Source organism: Xenopus laevis, chromosome 1L (assembly GCF_017654675.1).
Source record: "Xenopus laevis strain J_2021 chromosome 1L, Xenopus_laevis_v10.1, whole genome shotgun sequence".
Classification (NCBI taxonomy): domain Eukaryota; kingdom Metazoa; phylum Chordata; class Amphibia; order Anura; family Pipidae; genus Xenopus; species Xenopus laevis.
Window position 1 is genome coordinate 190,615,727 of NC_054371.1, and position 25,905 is coordinate 190,641,631.

General features: G+C 37.2%; 1 protein-coding gene across 12 annotated transcripts in view; it reads right to left on the reverse strand.

Moving 5' to 3' along the window:
- Positions 1–25,905, reverse strand: part of ppip5k2.L (diphosphoinositol pentakisphosphate kinase 2 L homeolog) — a 69,474-nt gene that overhangs the window by 38,562 nt on the left and 5,007 nt on the right. For 10 of the 12 annotated variants that reach the window (XM_018248286.2, XM_018248301.2, XM_018248298.2 and 7 more), the window contains exons 2-12: positions 20,772–21,106; positions 17,980–18,175; positions 12,838–12,928; positions 12,634–12,719; positions 9,224–9,378; positions 8,604–8,705; positions 6,874–7,035; positions 4,845–4,966; positions 3,225–3,326; positions 2,834–2,920; positions 1,544–1,619 (exon numbers count right to left, since the gene is read on the reverse strand). In XM_018248286.2, the coding sequence (XP_018103775.1) occupies positions 1,544–1,619; positions 2,834–2,920; positions 3,225–3,326; positions 4,845–4,966; positions 6,874–7,035; positions 8,604–8,705; positions 9,224–9,378; positions 12,634–12,719; positions 12,838–12,928; positions 17,980–18,175; positions 20,772–20,927 (1,335 nt within the window). In that variant the 5' untranslated portion in view covers positions 20,928–21,106. Of the gene's footprint in view, positions 1–1,543; positions 1,620–2,833; positions 2,921–3,224; positions 3,327–4,844; positions 4,967–6,873; positions 7,036–8,603; positions 8,706–9,223; positions 9,379–12,633; positions 12,720–12,837; positions 12,929–17,979; positions 18,176–20,771; positions 21,107–25,905 lie in introns of those variants that run through there. The other 2 variants (XM_041568385.1, XM_041568402.1) reach the window with 2 other exon arrangements.

Sequence of the window (25,905 nt, forward strand, 5' to 3'; positions counted from 1 at the left end):
TTGACAGTATTCATATCTGCAGAAATATAAGGCTGACTGTGCATAAATTGCTATGGTAAAATTGAACAAAAGAAATGTAATGTGTGATGTTGTTAAAAGGAGTAGAAAGAGACAATTTGGCCCCGTCCTGCTAAAGCTGAAAACGTAATGGCACCCCAAATTCACTGCACTGGTTGGTTGTACTTTCACCCCTGGTTGTCAGATGCAACTTATTACTCTGAGGACATAGACACTGAGTTTGGCAGCTCAACAAGGTTATTGAAAAACATGCAATACCCCGGCTGACCTGCTACAACTGACTGTCCTATAGAAAAGAGCTAGCAACTGAATATAAGGATGCCTATATCTGCTGTGGATATGCATGCCTTGTGATTTCCCCAGCAGGATAAAATGCAGTGACAGCATACTGAAACCAAATTAAAAAAAGTAAACAAATAATGCTACTAATCAGCTACTGTAATTCATGTATCATTTGCAGGACACCTACTACATCACTGAATCCTTAGGAAAAGGGGAGTGTCCAGCGTCTATTAGAACTATGAAAAAATTACAATTATAACAAAAGTAAATGAGATCAAAATGTGCAATATGTAAAAGGCCTAGTGTTCACACTGGAATCCCATGATGCACAGCTGGTTTATTGTCAATGTTACAACAATGCACAGGTATGGGACCTGTTATCCAGAATGCTTGGGACCTGGGGTTTTCTGGATTCTGTAATTCAGATCTTCATACCTTAGGTCTACTAGAAAATCATGTAAACATTAAATAAACCCAATAGGCTGGTTTTGCTTCCAATAAGGATTAATTACATCTTAGTTTGGCTCAAGTACAAGGTACTGTTTTATTATTAAAAATTTGGATTATTTGATTATAATGGAGTCTATGGGAGACAGCCTTCCGGATAAGGGATCCCATACCTGTACTAGGCGACCCGCTCCCATTGGTTGTTTCTCCACCTATACTTGTATGCAGGCAGAGAAACAGTCTACAAAGACATTAGCTCAAGGGTTTTTATGATTTACGTCCTGAAGAAAAGACCCAATGTGTTTGCTTTTTTTTACATAATGACAATAAAGTTTCTCTTTGGAAAGCCCAGAGCAAACAGGTATTTCTGGATTCACAAACGGAAAGTAAATATAAGTGGCTTTTCATGAGGCTTCTGGTTTAAATGTTATTGCACACCAAGTAACTGTGCTAATGTGAAAGCAATAAACAAGGTAATCCAAGAATTTAAAAAAAAAAAAAAACACATTGTATATAGGGTAAAGCCTTGCAGGAATGAAAGATTATGTATAGTATTAGGTTATATAATATAACTACTGGATTTGGTAGTATTGCAGAGATCCACGCCACCTTTTACACTGCATATACAAACACTTAAGTAATGCCATTGCTGCATAAATAGCATTATAATACGTGTTATATTTCCCGCGCCTAGTGAAAATCACTTTTTGGCATTTTTGCCCTGTATAAAAAAGGCACATATTGGCATGTTTCAAGGTACAGCATTACAGGGCCAAGAGCAAGCAAAGTTACTAACCTGCAACTGCTTTGGTTTTTTCAGTTTAATCTTTCCAGTCTTGTAACCATGGTATTTTTCAAAGAGATCAAAGAACCTTTATGGCAGAGAAAAATTTAAATCTCAAAATCAATTAAAATAACCCTCGCACATTTTCCCTTGATCTGATTATTAAGCGATAAACCCCTTTTTCTTAAGAGCTTTTTAGGACAGACAGCAGACAGAATGGATGCTAAACTAGCAAGCAAACATTAATTGCATAAGATTTGTTCTTGTTTTCCTAAGTTAATGCAGAATTCTAGTGCCTGATAGCGACTAGGGCACCACACGTCATGACAACTGAATGTTGCTTATGTTAACAAAATGCTACAAGGTTATTCCATTGCAGTAGGAATTATGGGTAAAAAGAAAAAGAAGATTTCAGTGCTAAATATATGCAACTAACTCTATAGCCAACAAACAATACAAACGTATTGACAAGCTGTAAAAATGGTAATGCACATTTTACATTTGCTCCTCTAAAAATACCAAAAATATGCGTCAAAATCTAGAAGAACACACTTGGCAGATAGTGACAGACAGCATCAAACCCAAGTGACTGGCCTGTGCAACAAGGGATATTGCCATGTGCGGTTTTCCAGCTCCTGGAGGCTTGATGGCTTTGGGACTCACTGGAAGGGTAAATTATTATTATCATGAACGTTATTTCCCTGTTAGAACATTACTTGACTTCAACTCAGTAGGGCCTGTTTAAATAGTTGCAGTTCTGTATAAGATGTAGCACAATGCACCTATGCAATATGGTTCTGCATTTCTGCATTACCAAATTATTCTATAGCATGGATAAAATTGCCCTAACTACCTGCACAATTGCCCCATCCATCACTCATACATTAAGGGGGAAGATTTAACAAAGGACGAATTTCGAAATTACGTTATGTGAATTTTTTTTAACTCTAGAAAATTCGAATGAACTCGAATGTGAGGTTATTTATGAAAAAACTTGATCATTCGAACGACTCGAAAATTCTGATCGAATTCTAATAGAGTTTTCCTCCAAAAGAAACTCGAATGTCAAGAAGGCAATTCACATCTTCACATGGTTCAACTGATCTCTTCTATTGACTTGTAAATGAGCTTGGCAGGTTTTAGGTGGTGAATATTCAAATAAGAACGGTTTTAATGTGATAAATCTCACTTTAATTCAAATTTGTGAGTTTTGACCAAAAGAATTTGAAAATTCAAATTCACCATTCGAACCTTAATAAATCTGCCCCTAAAATTATATAATGAATCACAAAATACCCTTACCTCTGATGTCTAACTTCCATTTTCATTTTTTGTTTCGGCGTTCGATCTCCGTGCCTTATCACTGCAATTACACATCTGAGCTCCATCCTTTACATAGTATAAAAGGCAGAAGAATATAAGGGAATAAATAAGGCACCGGCCACCATTGCCCCTACAGCTATGGCAGATATACAACACCCTGTGGATTTTGGTGGGAGGATTAGCGTGAGCTGTTTATGGTCAGATTTAGAGAGAAAGGCTTATTTGCTGTTGTAAAAACCCCTGCTATGATATTTTGATATATGTGCAACAACATGAGCTAAGGGGGCTTCACAAAATTGGAGGGTGAATAAATTCAGTAAAATTTGGTATTAACTCTGTATCAAGGCTTGTTTTTGCCTCAGTTACTCACTTTGTTCCAGATGTGGTTGGCACAATGGGTATATCTTCTGCCTCCAATGGTATGGACCAGGGGATATGAAACATAGGGGCAAGTTCTCTCATGATAATGTTTCTAAAGAAAAAACATCAATTACATCATTCCAACATGTACTGTGACATTATAAAAATGAAGTCCTGTACAGACTGTAGTAGGTGCTTATTCGGTCTATAAATCTCTCTGAGTAACTGAGAAATGATTGCTCATGTGTAGGGATCAGCTCTCTTTCACCTCTTGGTTTATTTTATTTATGGAGTCATCATAATACTTTGCGTCTTTTTAATGCAATACTTAAACATTCCTATGTAAATCGACAGGAAGGTGCCAGTATTACTGACTGGGCATGATATTCCAAGCCACCCGAAGACCAGCTACCACTGTAGTGAGGTTGTGAAGAGAGCTACAGGAGCCTTCCTGTTCTGTCACTCTGAGTTAGAGGCATCCGGATGCATTAACAGACTGACATACAAATGCACCGTTGCAAAGCAATGCTGGAGAGTGGGTTGTAGTCAGTGCTGGGGGTGGCTTGGGACATCTTTTTTTTTCTTAAAGAAAGAATTTCGTGCCCATTCTCTTAAAACACACATTCCTATTGATTTTCCAAGGTAAGCAAGTTCTTCAGCTTCAATGAGCAAGTTCTTCAGCATACTGAGTATCACATACAGTAGAAACCCCATTTTACATCCCCTGATTTTAAGTTTTCCCTCATTTTACATTGTAGAGTATGATTCAACTAGGAATGATTAATGTTACAAAGTATCTCAAAGTCTGCACTCGGTATTAAATCTATAGGTTATTTTGTTGCGTTTTAATTATTCTGATAGCCACCTGATTCAATTAATTAGTAACACATATGTTAGTACAAATTATTCACCTTTTATTTACACGTATGCAAAAAACCACATATATTAATGAATTTATAAAGTGCATGAATTTCACACATGAAAATATATCAACGTTTATCAATATTAATAGCATTCATTAGTTCATATTAAATTTGATTATTAGAAGCTGTTGATCAAAGTTCATGATAAATTCATATTCAAATTGTTAATTGTGGACTGGTTGTTAAGGATGCAATAATTCATTAGTTGATTCGTTTGTTAATGTCCCGAATGAATTCATAAAAGTGTCCATGTATACCTGTTAAAAGTAAAATCACTGAGGAAAAGCTGGCTCTATTTTTTACTCCTCTTTAGTAATAGTTTAGTTAATCGCATTGCCAATTGTTACTGTTGCCACTTCAACAAATCATCCGGAAGCAGGGTAGAAACAATTGTAACAAAATATGGCCAGAGTCAGTCTTAACAAACCCCTTACTGCCAGCCGCTTAGAGAAACATCACAGTTGCAAGTTGTAACATTAATCATTTCTAAATAGTTTTATCTCCTGCACCGCCCTATTTTATAGGGTAGAGTAAGTCTGTTTAATATATTAGAGAGTGCTGTACCATCTATAAAAATTCCAAGTATGATTCAACTAGGATTGATTGAATAGAGCATACATGAAGCAGCTCGTCATTCAGTGCCTCTAAAAAAACATTGCGCATGAAGGAAAAAATTAGAAAAAGCCTTCGGAAGCACTGGTACTTACCCGAGTATTTTGGCGCAGTCGTCATAATATTTCATAGAATTTTTTACAAAGCTAAATCCATTTACATCACACACATAGGACTGGCCACTTGCACGTAATAAGTCAAAACCACAGACGGTTTGCTGTTTGGAAAAGAAATTCACATTTATAATACTGGATTCGAAGCCAAGAAAGTTAGTCAAGCGTTTACAGAAGAAAAAAAACGTACATCACAGCCTTTATCTTATCAAAAATAGTTCTAATAGTATATATAATAGTTTCAGTGGGCTTTAGAAGAACTTGTGGAGTTTCTCAATAGTCAATTCTGGTCTTTATTGTTTTAATCAACTCTACGAGTGGTGTGTGAAATGTGACTTAACCACTTACCTGCCATCGATCGTAAATTTTTTTAATCACGGTCATGGATCTAAGTGCCAGTAGCGCAGATTTTAAATTTGCAGGTCTCCCTTTGATCTAGAACTTCGTTTACTGGCAACACACAGCGTGGAAATATCAAAGAGCTAAGCTAGGGAAGGGGTTAATGCTGGTAAGTTTAGGTTCTCAGTATAAAGAACATTCCAAAATTGTTGCATTTTCTAAAGATAGGCACAATATTTTTGTTTTCTAGGAAATTAATGTTCGCCTTCATTTTCCAACGCTTGCCTTTTGTTTATACAATAATTTCTTTGTGCAACACTACGGGGGTTATTTACTAAAGCACTCACAAGAGACGTATGTTTCTTAGTAAAGATGAGGCTTTATTGCGCACACCATGTGAACATTGGCAGTGGGTTGGAGAGGAAACCTACGCCTTTCGTGCCCTAACTCTCCCGGAGTTGGGGGGCCGGGAGAGTTAGGGCACGAAACGCGTAGGTTTCCTCTCCAACCCACTGCCAATGTTCACATGGTGTGTACATTAAAGCTGCATCTTTACTAAGAAAAATACGTCTCTTGTGAGTGCTTCGGTCAGCACCGTACAGCGGGTGAATTTCTGCGACAGTGTAACTCCGGACTGAAGTGCCCGGATTCCCATGAGAGCTGCTACTTGAGGTGAGCTCCGCTTAATCTTTAAACCTTATCCTGTGCTTTGGTTATTTACTAAAGGCCAATTTGTTTTTTCCTGGAAAATTTTAGGTTTTGAAGGGTACTTTCACTAAAAACTAGAATTTTTCAGGATTTATAAAATTCAATTTTTCAAGATTTATGATGCCTCAAAGCTGATAAAAGTCCAAATCAGAAAACACTCCAGCTAAAACATGTCGAGGTCATGTAGAAGTCAATGGCAGAGGTTCATTGAACCATTTGAAGATGTATTTTGCCTTCTTGATTTGAGTTTTTTTACTGCTCTTTTTTTCTTGAAAAATCAATCAATTTTCCTCCCGATTGCATTCAATCGAGTTTTTTACATTCAGGTTTTTTCATAAATAAGCAAACATTCGCGTTGTGAGTTTATTCAAGGTTGGAAAAACCTCACAAACTTGACCTTTGATAAATAACCCCCTAAATGTGCAAAGACTAGAGTCAGCAATGACTATTTGTGCCATTGTGCTAGCCAATGACTCTGAAAGAAACAGATTTCAGCCTTTGGTGAATAATCAGTCATTAATGGCAAGTTATTTTTTTCTGCTTCTCCAAGACAAATATTTATCCAGGGATGGCTATTTGCTGCTCTAATCAGGTGCAATACACCCAACTAGCTGTTTCAATACAACAAAACACATATGATGTATGAACTAACAGGTAAGACTACATTATGCACATTACAAAGGTGAAACGAGCCTTGTTGGAGAGTCCCTTCACATCATTAATGTTAGTGATAACTGTCAGCAAGAACAAAGAGGAACCTTAGACCCACATGACTGCATTCCACCTGCTGGTTTCAATGACTTTGGTTGAGGTGGTTAGTGTGTTTTACTGTAAAACTGTCTCAATGTTTTGAAAAGCACTAGTTTCCAAACTGTACTCATTTAACAGATTCTAGGCCAAAAATAAATAAATAAATAATATAAAGATGAATACAACAGGATTTGCATTAGCACAAGGTGCTTACCTTAAAAGCAAGGCAGACTTTCCATGCAATCAACTTCTCTCTGGCATTTAGAATGACAGGATACCGTACTTCTTTTCCTTCACTATCACGTTCTACCTTGCCATCTAAAGCTGGTGATTTCCGAGCTTCAGCGTGTGCATAGTCTGGGCCAACAGTGTAAACCTACAACAGAATATCGGGCTCATTCAGTTTTTTTGTAATATACAAGCAACTGGGGACACCACCCAGTTCAGACAGTTATTTACGTAACGCCCCCCCCCCCCAATGTCAAAATTAGAATAATTTAATGGTTTTGCAATATAACAGAAGGTACAAGTATAACATTATGTTGACTATTAGAAAAGTTAATGGTGATACAGTAAGGCTTGCGTCTTCAGGAAGAAGCTTCTTTCCTATAGCAATAAATTGGTGTTTATCTATCCCCATCAGGTTGACACGTACAGTTAGGGCAATAGTAGCTGCCACACTGAACTGCCCCCTTTCATTTCTAAGCCTAAAATCCCTAACCAGTGGCTCACAATCAACATGTTGCTCACCAACCCCTTAGATGTTGCTCTCAATGGCCTTAAAACAGGTGCTTATTTTTCAATTCCTGGCTTGGAAGCAAGTTTTGGTTGCATAAAAAACATGTAGTCCAAACAGAGCCTCCTGTAGACTGCCAGTTGGCCAAGTACAACTCTCATTTGGCATCCCAGGATGTTTGTGTAGCACCCCCATTTTATTTACATTTGAACGTTGCTCACGTGAGGATCACATAAAAAATGCATACGTCTATAAAAGCAGCCTACAATGCTTTAAAACATTTCAATTGTACCATTTCCTTATATATTAACTATAAGAATAGTACAGAAAATTCCCTGAATTTTACTATAACCTCTACTGAACAATAACATATAGCAATGCCATCACAAGCATTCCCATACAGTAAGCATAATTCTACAGAAATGTATGTGGACAGGAGATTGGGATATAATTATTAATGATATCCCAGATCACAAATCGTGATCGTAACGTTGGAAATTTTCTGTTTGAAATAGATTACTTTGGTTAATCCTGTTGAGTGCAGTGCTGTGTTTCTGTAAATGTTACTTCATGCCCACTCAGGCAATCAGATACTCTTGTATTGGGGGTGCTCCTCCTTGTTACTACATATACATATGGAATGGGGGTTTTTTACTAAAACTCTAATTTATCTCATTTTTATTAACCAAGCTCAACCAAACGTCCATCCACGAAAAAGTCGGGTTGGGAGAAGCTAGATAAAACCAAGGGAAAACCTTGTTCATATGAACTTTTAGGACTTTACTCCCGAATTGCTCGATTTTTTTTTTTTGAGTTATTGCCCGAAAACCCCAAATTTATTGGATTATCGGAATAAACCCAGCTCAGACCACAATATCTTCACATTGGGATAGGGGCATCTGTTACTGACTTATACATGACCTTGACATGGCTGAGATGCCGGGTTTTCAGGTTTGGGCTTTTTTGCAGGAGAAAATTTTGAGTTTTTGCCCCAAAAAGCCTGACAAGAAAAAAAAAAATTGAGGTTTAGTAAATAACCCCCTAAATATAGAGAAGTGCAAAGGGAATGCTATACGTGGACGTTTCTGAGAAGAACAGGCATGAACTAAAAGCAACCTAGGTCATCATCTGGTGCAGTGCATGTTAACCACAAATATGTGAAGGTCAAAAAATGAAATTTTAAAGAAAAAAAAAAGTTCCCATTATACCTTTACATCAGTGCCATCTGTTGGCATGAACTCTTCATAAATGTATGAGCCAGTCTTCCTTACGCTGCTTTCTGGTGAATACACACTGCTCCGGCTACCAATCTGAAACATATGGCGATCACATCAGTACTACGCCTATTTTGTTTTTCAACAATTAAATTAGCTCTTTTTTGGCAACACCTGTATATTTTTGTATATGAACACAGTATAAACTTGATAACAGAACTATCTTGGGCCATCATATACAACTGATGCATATCATAGTACATTTTTCAAACTAGAAAAACTGCTAAGGGAATCAGATGCCCTATTTCAAATAAGTCAAATTGTTATTTCTGCCTATTTATAAATGTTCTGCAGAAGAGTTGCTGATGTAGTTGATGATGAAGCACTTCTGTGTTATGATAGTGTCCTCAAAGAGATATGTATATACTTTCATCATGTTACCTTTATAATTCTAAATTATGATTGGTTGCCATGGGTTAGAAGGCAAAACTTTGACCCACTTACTATATAGCTTGATAGTGTTTCAGAGTGAAATGCAACCCAGAATTGAATATTGTTAATTGATGTTTGGGTGGAAAATAAAGATGCTAAAAAACAAATTTGAAAAAACCCACCTTTCGGAAAAGCCGCTGGCTGCCTCCACCGGCAGATGTTGGATAATAAATGTAAACATTATGGTCCTCGGCACTGACTGGTTTTTCTACGAATGGCTTTTGAAATATTTCCCCATTAACTTCAACATGATCTTCTCCTTCAATTAAATTGCATTCTGGAACAATAAATAAATGTTGATAAGTCTGTGGTCTCCAATTCCGCTTCCGCTGTAACATTCTAATATATCCAATGTGGTACTCTGTTTACTTGGTCAGAATGACTAGAATGAACCATAGCACTTACATAGCATACTCCTCCAAGCAAAACTTACCCACAGGGGAAATAGTAACACAGTTTAGATTAACTGATGTTAATAAATTTTAATAAAATGTTTTAATATATATGGGACCTGTTATCCTAAATGCTTGGGAATTGGGGTTTTCTGGATACCGGATCTTTCAATAATTTGGATCTTTATACCTTAAGTCTAGTAGAAAATCATGCAAACATTAAATAAACCCAATAGGCTGGTTTTGCTTGCAATAAGGATTAATTATATCCTAGTTTGGATCAAGTACAAGGTACTGTTTTATTATTACAGGGAAAAAGGAAATAAATGTAAAAAAATTTAGATGATTTGGATAAAACTAAGTTTATAGGTGATGGCCCTACCATAATTCAGAGCTTTCTGGATAATGGAGATATATCTATCTATCTATCTATCTATCTATCTATATATATAGATAGATATAGATATATATATATATAGATATATATATATATATATATATCATGCGATCATTGTACACAGACACACAAATAAAACGATCCACGGGTTTAAATAACCTGCGTATTTTAAAGGAACAAGAAACTTTCCATAATGTATGCACTCTCTTCACATAGTCATGTCAGATTCCAATGACTGAATTCAGAAGCAACACATAAGCGATGACATTTCCTTGGCAATACGCAGAGAGTTGTGCTACTGATAATACGCTACTGTTAATAACTGGCAGCTCGCTGTAGATAGTTGGGAATTCAAAACAGCTGGAGTGGCTGCCACGTGCAATGAAAACATAATGCTTCAGATTCCAGTGACAATTTTCCATGTCTACTATTTATGTCACAATGCTGTTCAGAATGATCCCAAGAATGAAATGCATGGTACAGATACATGGTTAATTACATTAAGGGATCTACAAAACCTTTTAACCACATTTTGGAAGCTGTATAAGAAATAGATAGAAAGATATATTTTTTTTTAGTAGGTTATAAAACATGATGCTACATGCAATTGCCAGGAATATTAAAAGAAAGGTACAAATAATGACATCAAGGTAGTTTTCAAAAAGAACCTAAGTAAAATTCAGTAGATACCCAAATCCCCAGTGCATTCTTTTTTCGGCACATTTTTTCAGCACTATTTCAAAGCAATTTAATAAAACAAGTTTCATTAAAGTTCTATTACATTTTAACTGCTAACAACTAGGCAGGGGGAGAGCACTACAAAGTTCTGTAAGAGAACATTTTTCCCATAAAGCTGATCAATTTTAAAAACCAGAGACATTTTACAGGAGGAAATATTTCCGTTATCCTCTGGAAAACATACAATCTGGATTCTATTGTATTAAAGGGATAGTTCAGTTAAGTTTTAGTATGTTATAGAATTGCCAATTCTAAGCAACTTTTCAATTGGTCAGTTTTATCCAAATCTACATTTTTCAATTATTTGCCTTCTTCTTCTGATTTTCAAATAGGGGTCACCCATCTAAAAAAACAAATGCTTTTGTTATTGCTACTTTTCATTACTCTTTCTATTCTGGTCCTCTCCTCTCCACCTGATATCTCAGTCTCTTGTTTAAATCTTCTTTAAATCTGTGCATGGTTGCTAGGGTAATTTGGACCCTAGCAACCAGACTGCTGAAACTGCAAACTGGAGAGCTGTTAAATAAAAATATAAATAACTCAAAAAGCGCAAATAATAAAAAATAAATAATAATTGGAAATTGTCTCAGAATATCATTCTCTACATCAGGGATCCCCAACCTTTAGAACCCGTGAGCAACATTCAGAAGTAAAAGGAGTTGGGGAGCAACACTAGCATGAAAAATGTTCCTGGGGTGCCAAATAGGGGCTGTGATTGGCCATTTAGTAGCCCCTATGTGGATTGTCAACCTACATTGAGGCTCTGTTTGGCAGTACAACTGGTTTCTATGCAACTAAAACTTGCCTCCAAGCCTGGAATTCAAAAATAAGCACCTGCTTTAATGCAACTGGGAGCAACATCCAAGGGGTTGGAGAGCAACATGTTGCTCGCGAGCTACTGGTTGGGGATCACTGCTCTACATTATACTAAAAGTTGATTCAAAGGTAAACAAACCCTTTAAGAAACAAGAATCAGAGAAGCAGGCATATTGGTGTTAATTGCAACAGTTGTATTTCTTTGCAAATGTTTTATTTTCTTTACGAAAACTTAAAAGGTTTTAGGTAGGGATGCACCAAATTCACAATTCTAGGGTTCTTGTGAAAGAACGCTTCATTTAGCATATTGGTATACAACATCTGTTAAAAATGTATCTCACTAATTAGACTTTATGGTTTATTGGAACATCCAACATAATATACTTTGGGGCAAATTTACTAAAGGGCGAAGTGGCTAACGCTAGCAAAAATTCACTTGCGTGACATCACTTTGCCAATCTAGCAGTACTTCGCACCCTTACGCCAGGCGAAGTTGGGACGTAACTATGCTAATACACTAACTTGTGGATTTTCGTGAACGTTACCTCTTGCGCCAGACTTTACTTTGCTACCTCAGACCAGGGGAAGTGCAATAGAGTAGAAAGGGATGGTTCAAAAAAACGTTGAAATTCAGAAAAAAACACTGGCGTCTTTTACTTTTTATAGGATGATAGGCTGAAAAAGAGCGAATTTTTTTTTAAGGGTACCCTCGTTCCCCCCCTACATTTGATAACATATGGCACCTAAACTATACTGTGGGCACATGTGTAGGGCATTAGAATACATTTATTAAGGTAGCCTGGCCTTGTTTAATGTAACGTGTTTTCTGCTGCATATACGGCCATTGTACTTTAACTGCACGTCGTATGCAAATTTCCGATCGCTAGCGTAACTTCAAACCGCTGATCGCAACATCGCTAACGCAACTTCGCAAACAATCGTTAACTTGTGCGCAACTTTGGATCTTCGTGAATTTGCGCAGCCATGGCGAATCTACGCCTGGCGAAGTGCGGCGAAGGCAACACTGGCGCAGCTTCGAAGGTAAGTAAATTTGCCCCTTTGTTCCCAGCACATTTAGATGCATTTTATTCTCATGACAACATCTTTCTGCACTAGAATTCTACTGAGTGAGCAGATTCTTGTTCCGCACTGATGCAGAATATGCAGCATTTTTCATTTCCCGACCCACCTTCTGGCTTGTTTGGATCCCTGTTAAGGACTGCATATCGGGGAAGCATAATTCCCTCATTTGTCAGGATCCGATACACTTCTCTCCTGGAAAAGAAAAATATTTCAAGACAAAATTGGTTGTGCAACAATTGTGCTTACATTTTTATGTTCTGTTTCAAACATATTTTATATTTGAATATTAAAAAAATAAAAAAAGCCATACCTGTCTTGTATCTGATACTGTAGATTCAAGTCATTGATTACAAATGGATTCCTGAGTTTTGCATATGCAACTGCTTTGTCCAACAGAAAGCCTTCAACATTAAAAGACATTTTAGAAGCTCAATTTATCTTCTTTATTTACTTAAATTAAGGGGAATCTATCACAATATAAAATATAGCAATGCCATTTATCATGATAAAATAATCAATCATTATTGTCCAATTTTCTTTTTCTCTGTACTAAGTTCAACTTGATGGTAACCAAGCAGCATAAATCCATACTGGTGGCAAAAGTTTCTTATCTCAATGTTCCTTTAGTAGCCTTAAGGCGTAGTGATCCATATTGTAGGAAAAAGATGATCTGTTAAGCTGGTGCCCAAACTGACAAGTTTTACAAAATAAATAACATGAATAATCCATTCCATGTTAAAACCCTTAAGTAATGTATTCATTGAGTTTACTAAAAAGAAGCAGAGGTTAAATAACTTGGGGATGCCAAATGTCTTACTCCCTCATTGTTTTTAATCACTTAAGGTGGCCATAAACAGAGAGATCCACTCGTTTGGCGACATCTGTCCCCGATATGCCCACATTGAGGTGGGCGATATCGGGCTGATCCAAACGTTGGGCCCGATTACCGTGCCCGATCTACATCTGGCCACTTTCGGCTAGATAACGGTTTGGGATGCCCGTCGGATGGCACACACAGGCCAATAAGCTGCCGACTTGGTCTGTCGGCAGCTTTTATCGGCCCGTGTATGGGGGCCTTTACCGGTAGCCCAGGCCAAAACTTCTGTTAGCAGAAAACCACAGCAGCCTCATGCACTTCTGAGTGAGCGCCATAGAGCAATACTCTTTCTGATTATTCCTTCATTTTGTTGGGTGCATATGTGCAATAGATTGAAACGCTGAACTTTAAAGGAGAACTAAACCCTAAAAATGAATATGACTAAAAATACCATATTTTATATACTGAACTTATTGCACCAGCCTAAAGTTTCAGCTTGTCAATAGCAGCAATGATCCAGGACTTCAAACTTGTCATAGGGGGTCACCATCTTGGAAAGTGTCTGTGACACTCACATCCGCAGTGGCCCACTAAAAACCCTTGGACCAAGGGCCCACCCAAAAACCTTTAGACCAGGGGCTGAATAAGTATTATTTTCTTCCTCTCCTGACAACCTCTATTCTCCTATTCCTTTTATTCTCATAGAAATAGGAATGGCCATGAAATAAGCCACATGTTTAGAAGCAGGAGGGCCAGTCCGACACTGCGCAGTGGGATCTGAGCAGCTTTTTAGAAGCTAAGCTTAGGGGTTGTCACAAGTTATCAAGCAGAAAATGAGGTTGGCCTGTACTATAAGCTGATGCTACAGGGCTGATTATTAAATTCTGATGCTAGTTGCACTGGTTTCTGTGCTGCCATGTAGTAATTATCTGTATTAATTACTAATCAGCCTTATATTGTGACATTTATATTCTATATGTACTGTATATTGTAAGTGGGTCCATAAGTGACAGCAGCACAGAGCATGTGCAGTGAATCAGCAGAAAAGAAGATGGAGGGCTACGTCTTCGGAGACACAGATCTTTACTGCTAATGGGCTGTGGTTGCCTTGGGCTGGTACAGAAACCCAAAACATAATGTACAACATTTCAAGTTTCTTCTTTAGTTAGGCTTTAGTTCTCCTTTAAGAAAAGTGCCGGTATATTTACTCTACTGCATGTGTGTCGGCCTAGGGCCTTTGGAGAACAAAGAAGATGATCACTCTGTGGTGCTCGCTCAGTATTACGCCCAGTTTTCTGCTAACAGGGGCGCTAACCTGGGGTATCTGGTAATTATAATCACTGTAGGGTGCAAATCATTTGGTACCCCTCCCAGGGATTTCAACTTTCCTTCTCCTTTAAAAAAAAAAAAAAAAAAAAGACTAACATCTAATAAAGATTTATTTTTATAATACCAACTATAGATATTGGTCTGTTTATCACTGAACCATAGTTAAGAAGTCCATAGCTAATGAAATGTCCTATAGAAGAGCCCGCCCAAGACTAACCTGCACCAAAGAAATGCCCAGCATGCTTTTCCCTTATCTGCCTACCCTTAGCTCTAGCCTTGATCAATGTAATCTAATGTAAATAAAACGTTCGTTTGTTACCTACACAGAAATTTGCATTGTAGATGAAAAATGCTGTTCTTATCTTTATTCTCCTTAACATAAAACGATTTGTCTATTTTTTTCAAGTAGACATTACTGCTGCTGTTATTTTTAATGCAGGTTTAAATTCCCTGCCAGACAATCCTTCAATCCTATAAACCATATGAATCTATAATCTCAGAACATAAGGCTGTTCTTGAAACACTGCTGCACAGTACACTGCAAACTCTAATAACTCATTATGTGCATAACTGATGCTGAATATAAAGATTTGAGTCTTAAAGGGGTGGTTCACTTTAAGTTAACTTTTAGCAGAATAGCTTATTCTAATTAACTTTTCCATTGGTCTTCGTTATTTTTATTTTTATAGTTTTTGAATTATTTTCCTTCTCATGACTCTTCCCAGTTTTCAAATTAATTTGGCACCACCCAGTAACATTTTTCATGCTTGTGTTGCTCCCCAAGTCTTGTTACATCTGAATGTTGCTCACAGGTGAAAAAGGTTGGGGACCCCTGCTCTACATCATACTAAAAGTTAATTTAAAGCTGAACAACCCCTTTAAGCTTCAACCATAGGCTTGTGTGAGGCATTTCCACAGTCATGGAAAATACTTAGGCAGCTGTCACTACTAGAAGAAGTACTATTTACAGAAACATTTGCCCCCAATAATAGGACACCAATTCATATAGACTGCTAGGCCCTGCTTCTGGGTTCTTTCCATAGGATTATAACCACTAGAAAGTGTCTTGTGGGAGGGGGTTAGGAACTTCTGGCCAAGTAAGACAACTGCTACATGGGCACGGTCAAACTAAGTCCAGCCATTAATACAGGTATGGGACCTGTTATCCAGAATGCTTGGTACCTGGGGTTTTCCTGATAACTGATCTTTACATAATTTGAATCTAATACCGTAATTCTACTATTAAACAAACCCAATAGGCTGGTTTTGCTTCCATCAATTTTATTATTACAGAGAAAAAGGAAATTATTTGGGCAAAATGGAGTCTATTGAAGACGGCCTTTCTGCAAATCTGAGCTCTCTGTATAACAAGTTTCCAGATAAAGGATCCCATACCTGTACATTCACAGAAGCTTGGGGAAATAAAGCAAATGGACCGTAAATATACTTTCAGCCCTTGAAGGGGCAATAAACATAACGTTGTTTAACATAAGCGCAATAAATAGAAACAGTGTTAAAGCTACAGGTTGAACTTTGACTGTAGACTTTCTTTTGATAAAAAAAAAAAAAAAAATTAATTCAAACCTAATTTAATTTTTTACCCCTTCTGTCTGCCTTTCTCTGAAATCAGGAGAGGTTGTTAAATACAAGTCACTCCCTTCCTCCAGCTGCAGACAGTTTCATTCTCAAGGTGGCCATATATGGGCCAATGAAAGCTGCCGACAGACTGAGTCAGCAGTTTATTGGCCCGTGTGTGGGGCCCTCCAACGGGCTTCCCGGATCGATATCTGGCCGAGAGATAAAAATCCTGTCGGATCGCAGACCGCCTCTGTTCGTGGATGCAGTACCTCGATATTCCTCTTTATGATCCAATTGTTGGGCCCTAGGGCCCACGATTGGATCAGTCCGATATAGCCCACCTCAAGGAGGGCATAGCGGGGAGTGATCCTCTTGTTTGGCGAAATCGCCAAATGAGCGTTATGTATGGCCACCTTTCCAGACACAGAAGAGTTCATTACACAGGGGGTCTAACGGGGAAGGCTAATTTGATAAACTCAAATAAGCAATGTACGGTGTATATCAATGGCATTTTTCCATATCCTTATACATTTTCCCATAACAATATAACACATAATAGATTCGCTGTAAGCAGCCTGCAGGTTCCATTGTCATGCAGGTTCCATTGTCATGTTCAAAATCATTTAGAAAGCGGTCAGTCTAGCCTAGCAGGTGAAATCTACGTTTACATGTAGGAACATTTTGAGGCCCATTTATCAAAGGTCGACTTTTGAATTCATGTGAAATTTTTTTTACTCTAATAAATTTGAATATACTCGAAATTCGATTGGGAGGTTATTTGAGAAAAAAATTGATTATCTAAAACTCGAACGAATATAATCGACCCAAAAACTCGAATCTTTTTGAAATACTTTTTGAAAAGTAAATATAATTTCAAGCAACTTTGCAATATACATCAATTAAAAAATATGCAGACATTTTATGATTTTTAATGGTTTGGAACAGTCCCCTAAGCCTAGCCCCCAGCTATCCTGCTGATCTGTCTGACTACTGTCACTTTGTATCAACAGTCATCTGTCCTCAGCCTGCATCCTCCAAACACCACAATTCACACGTGATTTCAATAAGGAAAGGAACATCAGTGCAATGCATTGTGGGTTATGTAGTTCCTGCATGTTGTCTTTAAGCTGTGGAGAAGTTGATACAATTTGTAACATCAGTATTTAGTCCCTCCTTCCCTGCCAGGATTTCAAATGATGCAGAAAGTGAAGAACTGTAAAACAGCTGGATTTCAGCATAGAAAATGGCATTTATTCATACTTTATATGAATAAATATATTAGGGTTTTTTGTGTTATATGGGCTCTTTATCAAATTTTGGTTTGGAAGCCGGAGTTCCCCTTTAACAAATGGGTCCCTGGACCTCTCCCATTGACTTACATGAACATGGCAGGTTTTAGGTGGCGAATAGTCGAATTCGAATTATTCTCAGGGTAAAGGTTTGATAAAACTCAAATTTCGAATCGAGTTTAGATTATTCCCTATTCGAATTTGTGAGTTTTGACCAAAAAAAGAATTTGAAATTACGAATTTCCTATTCGACCCTTGATAAATCTGCCCCTTAAGGATTCAACTTGTTCTAACTTGGGTACAAAGACACAAAGAAGGAACAAGTTTCTTGCTTTTTTCCCTCTAATGCTAATTAGGGAGCTACCCAAACGATAGACAACTATAGTTTATAAGAGAAAACTTCTGGTGTGAAAAACAAAAATAACCAATAGTGCTATACCTTTCGAATGGAAAGAAATGAGACAGTCGCACAAAGGCCAGTTTTCCACGGTCTCATTTAAAATGACCTCTTCTTCAAAAATAACAACAGTGATATACTTGAACAAGGACAGGCGTTCCAGGATTTCTTTCATCGGTTTCGATTTAGATTTCTTTGCCATTGCACAGATTCCGACCACAATCTGTCTCTCCGGCGGCTAAAAAAAAGGCAAGCAGAAAGAAATAGTCACGGAAGGATCGCCACAGAAATGCTTGTGAGAAACACTAATAGATTGAGCTTAGCAAAGTTGGAATGGCATCCGTAATTAGTGCGATTGTATCTGCGAGTGCTGAAAGACTCAATGCAGCATACGTCACTTGCCAATTATCACATTAAACCATAGCTATCAAGTACTGCTCATCAAAAGGACAAATCCATAAGATCAGGGTTAGCAAAACATGGAATAGTTCCATAAGCAATCATTTCAAATAAAGGATTCCATTACACTGCCAGGCAATTCACTGCAGCCATATTCACAGGGACAGACAAGAAGTTATGGAAAGAGGCTTATTTATTGAAATCTGAATTTATCTCATTGTCCCAATAAAAAAAGCTTGTCCAAACTTCCATGCCTGATTTTGCCTTATTTATTAATAAATCAACTTGATTTAATCCAATTGGTTAAAAAAAAAAAAAAATCAAAACAAATTAGTGAAAACCCGATTTTTTTCGAGTTTTGCACTAAAACCTGGATTTTCATGCTAAACCCACCAAAGACCACTATAACTTCAACTTGGGATAGGTGCTCTTCAATCGACTTATACAGGACCTCGACCGTCTGAGATGGCGGATTTTCAGATTCAGGCTTGTTGCAGTATCAGGGTATATTAAATATAGAAAAATGTGAGTTTTTTTTTCTCAAATTTTTGCCCCAAAAAGCCCGACCAGAAAAATATGAGGTTTAAAGGGGTGGTTCACCTTTAAATTAATTGTTAGTATGATGTAGAGAGTGATACAGCTTTAATTTTTTTATTATTTAGTTTTTTTTAGTTATTTAGCTTTTTATTCAGCAGCTCTCAAGTTTGCAGTTTCAGCAATCAGGTTGCTAGGGTCCAATTTACCCTAGCAACCATGCATTAATATGAATAAGAGACTGGAATATAAATAGGAACGGCCTGAATAGAAAGATAAGTAATAACAAATTGCAATAACAATACAGGTATATATCTGTATTACAGAGCATTTGTTTTTAGATGGGGTCAGTAACCCCCATTTGAAAGCTGGAAAGAGTCAGAAGAAGAAGAATGCTTAAAATAAACCACTATAAAAATGAAAAAATGAAGGCCATATAAAAAAAAGGCTTAGAATTGGCCATTCTGTAATATAATAAAAGTTAGCTTAAAGGTGAACCACCCCTTTAATAAATAACCCCTTAAAGTTCCCTTTTGCATTACATTGTTTATTTTAATCACCTGACTCGGCATATAGAATTGAAACATTAAAAAATTATTTTAGCAGTAGTTATGTTAGAACAGGTCCCTGAGGAGATGCCAAATAAGGGCTGTGATTGGCTATTTGGTAGCCCCTATGTAAACTGGCAGCCTACAGGAGGCTCTATTTGTCAGTACATCTGGTTTTTATGCAAATACAACTTGCCTCCAAGCCTGGATTTCAAAAATAAGCATCTGCTTTGAGGCTACTGGGAGCAACATCCAAGGGGTTGGTGAGTAACATGTTGCTAACGACCCACTCGTTGGACATCACTGTGTTAGAACATCAATTAATCACTCTCCTCTTGTAAGGATGCACCTACATTATAATAGCTTCACCTAGTAGCTGGAGCTAATTACAACACTGTCTGTCTCAGTCTAGACTACAACTTCCATCATCTTCTAACAGTCCAGAGTTACAAATTAAAGCAACACAAATATCCTCAATAGACAGTGGCTCCACTGAATATATCCTTTGAAAATTAATGTTTCCTCCACAACACATATTTAAAGGGATTCTGTCATGGTTTGTTTATGTATTTTTTATTTCAAAATTACACTGCAAATAATTCACTCTACAATTTAAAATGTAATTCCTCAACCAGCAAGTGTATTTTTTTTTAAGTTGGAATATTGGTGTGTAGGCAGCCATCTCAGATTATTTTCCCTGGTCATGTGCTTTCAGAAAGAGCCAGCACTTTAGGATGGAACTGCTTTCTGGCAGGCTGTTGTTTCTCCTACTCAATGTAACTGAATGTGCCGCAGTGGGACCTGGATTTTACTATTGAGTGCTGTTCTTAGATCTACCAGGCAGCTGTTATCTTGTGTTAGGAAGCTGTTATCTTGTTACCTTCCCATTGTTCTGTTAGGCTGCTGGGGGGGGAGGTGATATCACTCCAACTTGCAGTACAGCAGTAAATAGTGATGGAAGTTTATCAGAGCACAAGTCTCATGACTGGGGGCAGCTGGGAAACCGACAATATGTCTAGCCCCATGTAAGATTTTTAAATTAAATATAAAAAATGTTTTTGCTCTTTCGAGAAAGATTTCAGTGCAGAATGTTGCCGGAGCAGCAATATTAACTGATTTTCCCAAGACAGTATCCCTTTAAAGTACAAGTCAACCCCAAAATAAAATAGAAGACAATTTTAAGCAACTTTCCAATACATATACAAATAACTTAAAAAAACATAGAAAAAGTTGTAATGAATGTATATTGCAAAGTTGCTTAGAATTATGTTTTCTTTTATTAGGCAAAACATTTTTGAGTGGTTAACTTTCTGTTAAATGAGCACAAGTGAAGTTAATTTATAATATACATACAGAGTCATATTCATCATCCTCTTCATCCTCCTCATCTTCCGTGTGCTCATACAGATTGTCCAAGTTTTCTGGTTTGCTTTGGTCCAACAGTTCATCAGATTCCTCACATCCCACAAAGAACCTGGGAACGTCGTTTTCTGTTGCACTGACAGACATTCTAGCGAATGATTTATTGTCTACATGAAATTGGGAATCTACTCAGTCTCGTCTATATATGATAATTCAGCAGCAAATCGCAGCAGGTGCTCAGAGTTTCATATTTGCACTAATGATGTTCCTGTTGCAGAAATAAAACCTTGTTGCAAGTGGTCTCCTTTCCAGATTGCATCTCCATCCTTAAAACAGAAAAGAAATAATGAATCGGTTGCATATGAGGAAACACTGTAGCTGCAAATAACTGACACTTCTGGTTCAGACAGATGAATACTTCTTTTTGTGTCGCTGGTACAGAATTCAGCATCGATGACAATAAAACAGGCTTTGTTTTATCCAATCAATGGGTGCAAAATCTAATATTCTGTTCTGTGCAGACAGATCTGATTGACAGTGCTATGACAATTAGAGGCATATTAATCAAAGGTCGAATTTCAAATTCATGTGGGTTTTTAAAAACTCCCATAAACTCCCATGAACTCAAAATTCGACCAATCTAAATTTATTTAAAAAAATCGAATTTCTTAAACTCGGGTAAATAGGATCGACCCGAAATATCAAATTGAATACGATTCGAGTTTTTTTCCCGAAAAAACTCAAATATCAGGAAGGCTGCAAACAACTCCAAATTTATCCCAGGATGTCTCCCATCGACTAAAACAGCAATTGGTCAGGTTTTAGGTGGCGAATAGTTGAATTTGAGTTCTTAAAGGGCCTGTATGATAAATCTCGAAAATCAAATTAGAATTTAAAAAAAAAACTCAAATCGAATTTGAACGATTCCCTAGTCAGATTTGACAGTTTTGACCATAAAAAAAAAAACTAGAAAATTGTATATATAGCACCAATGTGTTTATCTCATATTTATATCTGTATCAAACTCAGGACGCCAGCGCAGTAAGGGCACACGGGGAGATTTAGTCGCTTGCAGACTAATCGCCTCTTCTTCTGGGCGACAATCTCCCCGATCTGCTTTCCCCTAACTTCCCGACGGTTATAATGAAAATTGCCAGTGGTATGGCACTCGCGGCGCTTCGTTTTCCAAAGTCGCCCATTCGGAAAACGGAATCGCCACGAGTGCCATACTGCTGGCGATTTTTTATTATAGCCAGCGGGAAGTTAGGAAAAGGCAGATCGGGGAGCTTGTCAACCAGAAGAAGAGGCGATTAGAAGCGAAGCGACTGAATCTCCCCGTGTGCCCTTACCCTATGAGTGCTAACCACTAAGCTATTTCCCGGGTTCTAAGTTCTATTGACTAATGAAATCCAGTGTATTCCTTTTTATATATTAAATGTATATTTATTTCTCAGTTTGCATAGCAGAGTTGTAGATACTGTACACTTAAATGCTTATTCAAACTGAATGTGAACAAGGACCTGATGAATTCTAGAGCAGCAAGAGAAAGTAATCATTTCAGCTTTAGCCAGGCAACTTTTTCAAACTAGCTTTCATCTGGTATGATACCTTTGGATTGGAGTAAATATAATGAAGTTGTAATTTTGACATCTGCGGTGGGAAAGTCATTTGAAAGTATAAGGCATGACATATAAGATAATGTTCTGGAGAACGGCATTATAAGCAGTAATCAGCACGGCTTTGTGAAGGATAGGTCACGTCAGGCAAATCGGATTGCTTTTTAAGCAAGGTAAGCAGAAAGTTGGACAGTGGGGTTGTAGTGGATGTGATCTACAGGTATGGGACAGTTATCTGGAAACCCTTTATCCAAAAAGCTCCGAATTACAGTATGGCCATTTCCCATAGACTCAATTTTTAATCAATTAACATTTTTAAAAATTATTTCCTTTTCCTCTGTAATAAAATAGTACAGATATGGGATCCATTATCCGGAAACCCGTTGTACAGAAAGCTCCAAATTACGGAATAGCAGTCTCCCATAAACTCCATTTTATACAAATAATTCAGATTTTTAAAAATGATTTCCCTTTTCTCTGTAATAATAAAACAGTAGCTTGAACTTGATCCAAACTAAGATATAATTAATCCTTATTGGAAGCAAAACCAGCTTATTGGGTTTATTTAATGTTTACATGATTTTCTAGTAGACTTAAGGTATGAAGAGAAAGATCTGTTATCTGGAAAACCCCAGGCCCCAAGCATTCTGGATAACAGATCCTATACCTGTACCTTGTACTTGATCCCAAACAAGATTTAATCAAAGCTTATTGGAAGCAATACATTCAATCTTATTGGGTTTAATGTTTAAATGATTTTTAATAGACTTATGGAGATCTAGAGACTAAAGAGATCTAAAAAAGAAAAACACTGGGTTCTGAGCATTCTGGATAACAGGTTCCATACCTGTACTTGGATTTTGCCATATGATTTGATACAGTGCCCCATAAACAACTGTTCCTAAACAAAGTTCTGTTGGTCTTAATAATGTTGTTTGAACATGGATAGAAAGTCTATGGGACCGGGTACAGAAGGTGGTTGTTGTTAATACTACATTCTCTACATGGAGTATGGTCTGGGTGGAGTTCCACAGGGTTCTGTATTGGGTTCAATTTTAATTTGAGCTTTAGTAAAAGGAGTATTCCTGTTTAAAAAAAACAAAAAAAAAAAAACACTGGTAAGTCCCCATATAAAATATGCTGTGCAGTTTTGGTCTCCATTGGGCAAACAGCGTGTTCTTTTAGAACAAAGTTGATCCAGGGACTGGTCAATTCTGCTTCTCTATTATTATTATGGTTAACAACACCCACATATACTGTAAAATAGAGGTTTGTATACAAACATACAGATTACATACAAAATGGAGATTGCTTCATAAAGATTCATTCTAAAATTATTCTGAAAATATTTATGGCAAATAGCTTAAATTTGGAGAAATTACATTTCTCTGCTATCCTTTTAATTGATTAAGAGATTACTGGCATATTTTCATACATTATTTTTCACTGCTTGAAACCAATTTCTTGTTAGGGTAGGCCACTGAAGTTATAAGCTGCACATAGATAGGCAGACTGATTTTTGGCCAATATCTGTGCGGCAGTTCTGAAAAGCTTGTTAAGCAAAACCAGACTAGGCTGTTGCAGCACTCTCCTGACAGCTTCTTTTATAATTCAATTGTTAGCCTGAGGGACAAATAACCTGATCAGCCAGTAGCCAAATCAGGCAAAAGCAGTCTTTTGGCAACCCCCAGAGAATGAACATTTTACTTCTATGGCTAGTTGTATGTATAACTTGGTAGTTATTCTATCCAATAGTGAGAGCTGTGCACAGCAACTCACTTAAAACATGTATTTGTGCAGTTAATCCATATCAATGTAAACCACAATAGTTAATACAAACTTCTAACATATTACACCACAAAGTCGTATCACCCCCCGGTCTGCCTACCTCATGGCAGCCACTCCCTCCTGACGCGTTTCCCGCTATTGATGAAGCGCCCAATAGCGCGAAAAGCATCAGGAGGGAGTGGCTGCCATGAGGTAGGCAGACTGGAGGGTGGCACGGCTTAGTAGTGTAATATGTTAGAAGTTTGGATCAATTAACGTGATTTACATTGATTTGGATTAACTGCACAAATAAAAGTTTTAACAGCGTTTCATATTTTCATTTTATAACTTTAGTCCCCATGTACAGCAGTTATGCTGCCACTAATTCTAAAAATTATACTGAATTCATAAGTAGTAGTTACAAAGTTGACAAAAGAAGTACATATTTCATAGTTTGCACCAGTGCACCTTGTTTTTACTTACAAAAGTTCCTACTTTGGCATAAAAAAAAAAAAAGATTTTAAAGGGGAACTATAGCAAAAAGTATTCATCAAACAGAAATAAGAAACTTTCTAAAAATCAGTTAAATATTATGCATTGTTTCAGAAATAAGCAAGTTTATTTCCTTTTCCCCTGTAATAATAAAACAGTAGCTTGTACTTGTTCCAAACTAAGATATAATTAATCCTTGTTGGAAGCAACACCAGCCTATTTGGTGTATTTAATGTTTATATGATTTTCTAGTAGACTTAGGGTAGGGGCACACTGGGCGATTCGGGGAGATTTAGTCGCCTGGTGACTAATTGCCTTGTAGGCGATCAATGTCCCCGAACGCCCTCTGTCTTGCGCTGGCTATAATGAAAAGTCGCCTGCGGCATGGTACACACGGCGCTTCGTATTCTGAAGTCACCGAAGTTGCCTCACGATCGCCGCAAAGACTAAGTGATTAGTGGCAAGCATTCTCGATAGCAGGTCCCATACCTGTACCTTGTATTTGATCCCAACTAAGATATAATTAATCCTTATTGGAAGCAAAACCAGCCTATTGGGTGGATTTTCTAGTAGGCTTAAGGTATGAAGATCCAAACTATGGAAAGATCCATTATTCAGAAAACACCAGGTCTGAGCATTCTGGATAACAGGTCCCATAGCTGTACATAAGAAAACCCCATGGTAATATATTAAACACTAATCACAACATTAAGGGAGTTATTTGTCAAAGATAAGAGTTTTAGAGGTTTGTGAGATTTTTTTATTGAATGAACTCAACTGATTTAAGAAAAAACTCGAATCAGTGAATTCGGAGTTAAAAACCTTGAATCGAAATTTTAAAAAAAACTTGAATTGATCGAATTAATTGAATTTAATAGATGAATGGACCTTTGCAATTGACTTCTACGTGACCTTGACAGGTTTTCGCTGGATTCGAGCTATTTACATGTTCGGGGTATAAAACATCTCTAAAAATTTTAGGTTTTTTTTGTGATTGAAAAATACTCTTGAAAACTTGAATTTTTCAGGTAAAAATCAACTTGCTTTAATAAATAACCCTCTTAAACACAGGAAAAACTAAGAGTGTCACCAAACAGTGGTACATGCGCCTCCAGTGAAGACAAATTAGACATCACACTGTACTTGCTTTTAACCATTATACAATACTGCACACTTGATCACAATTTGACAACACAGTGAATCAAAAGCTGCTACTAAAGAGCAGTGCACAGTACATGGTGTTATTTGAA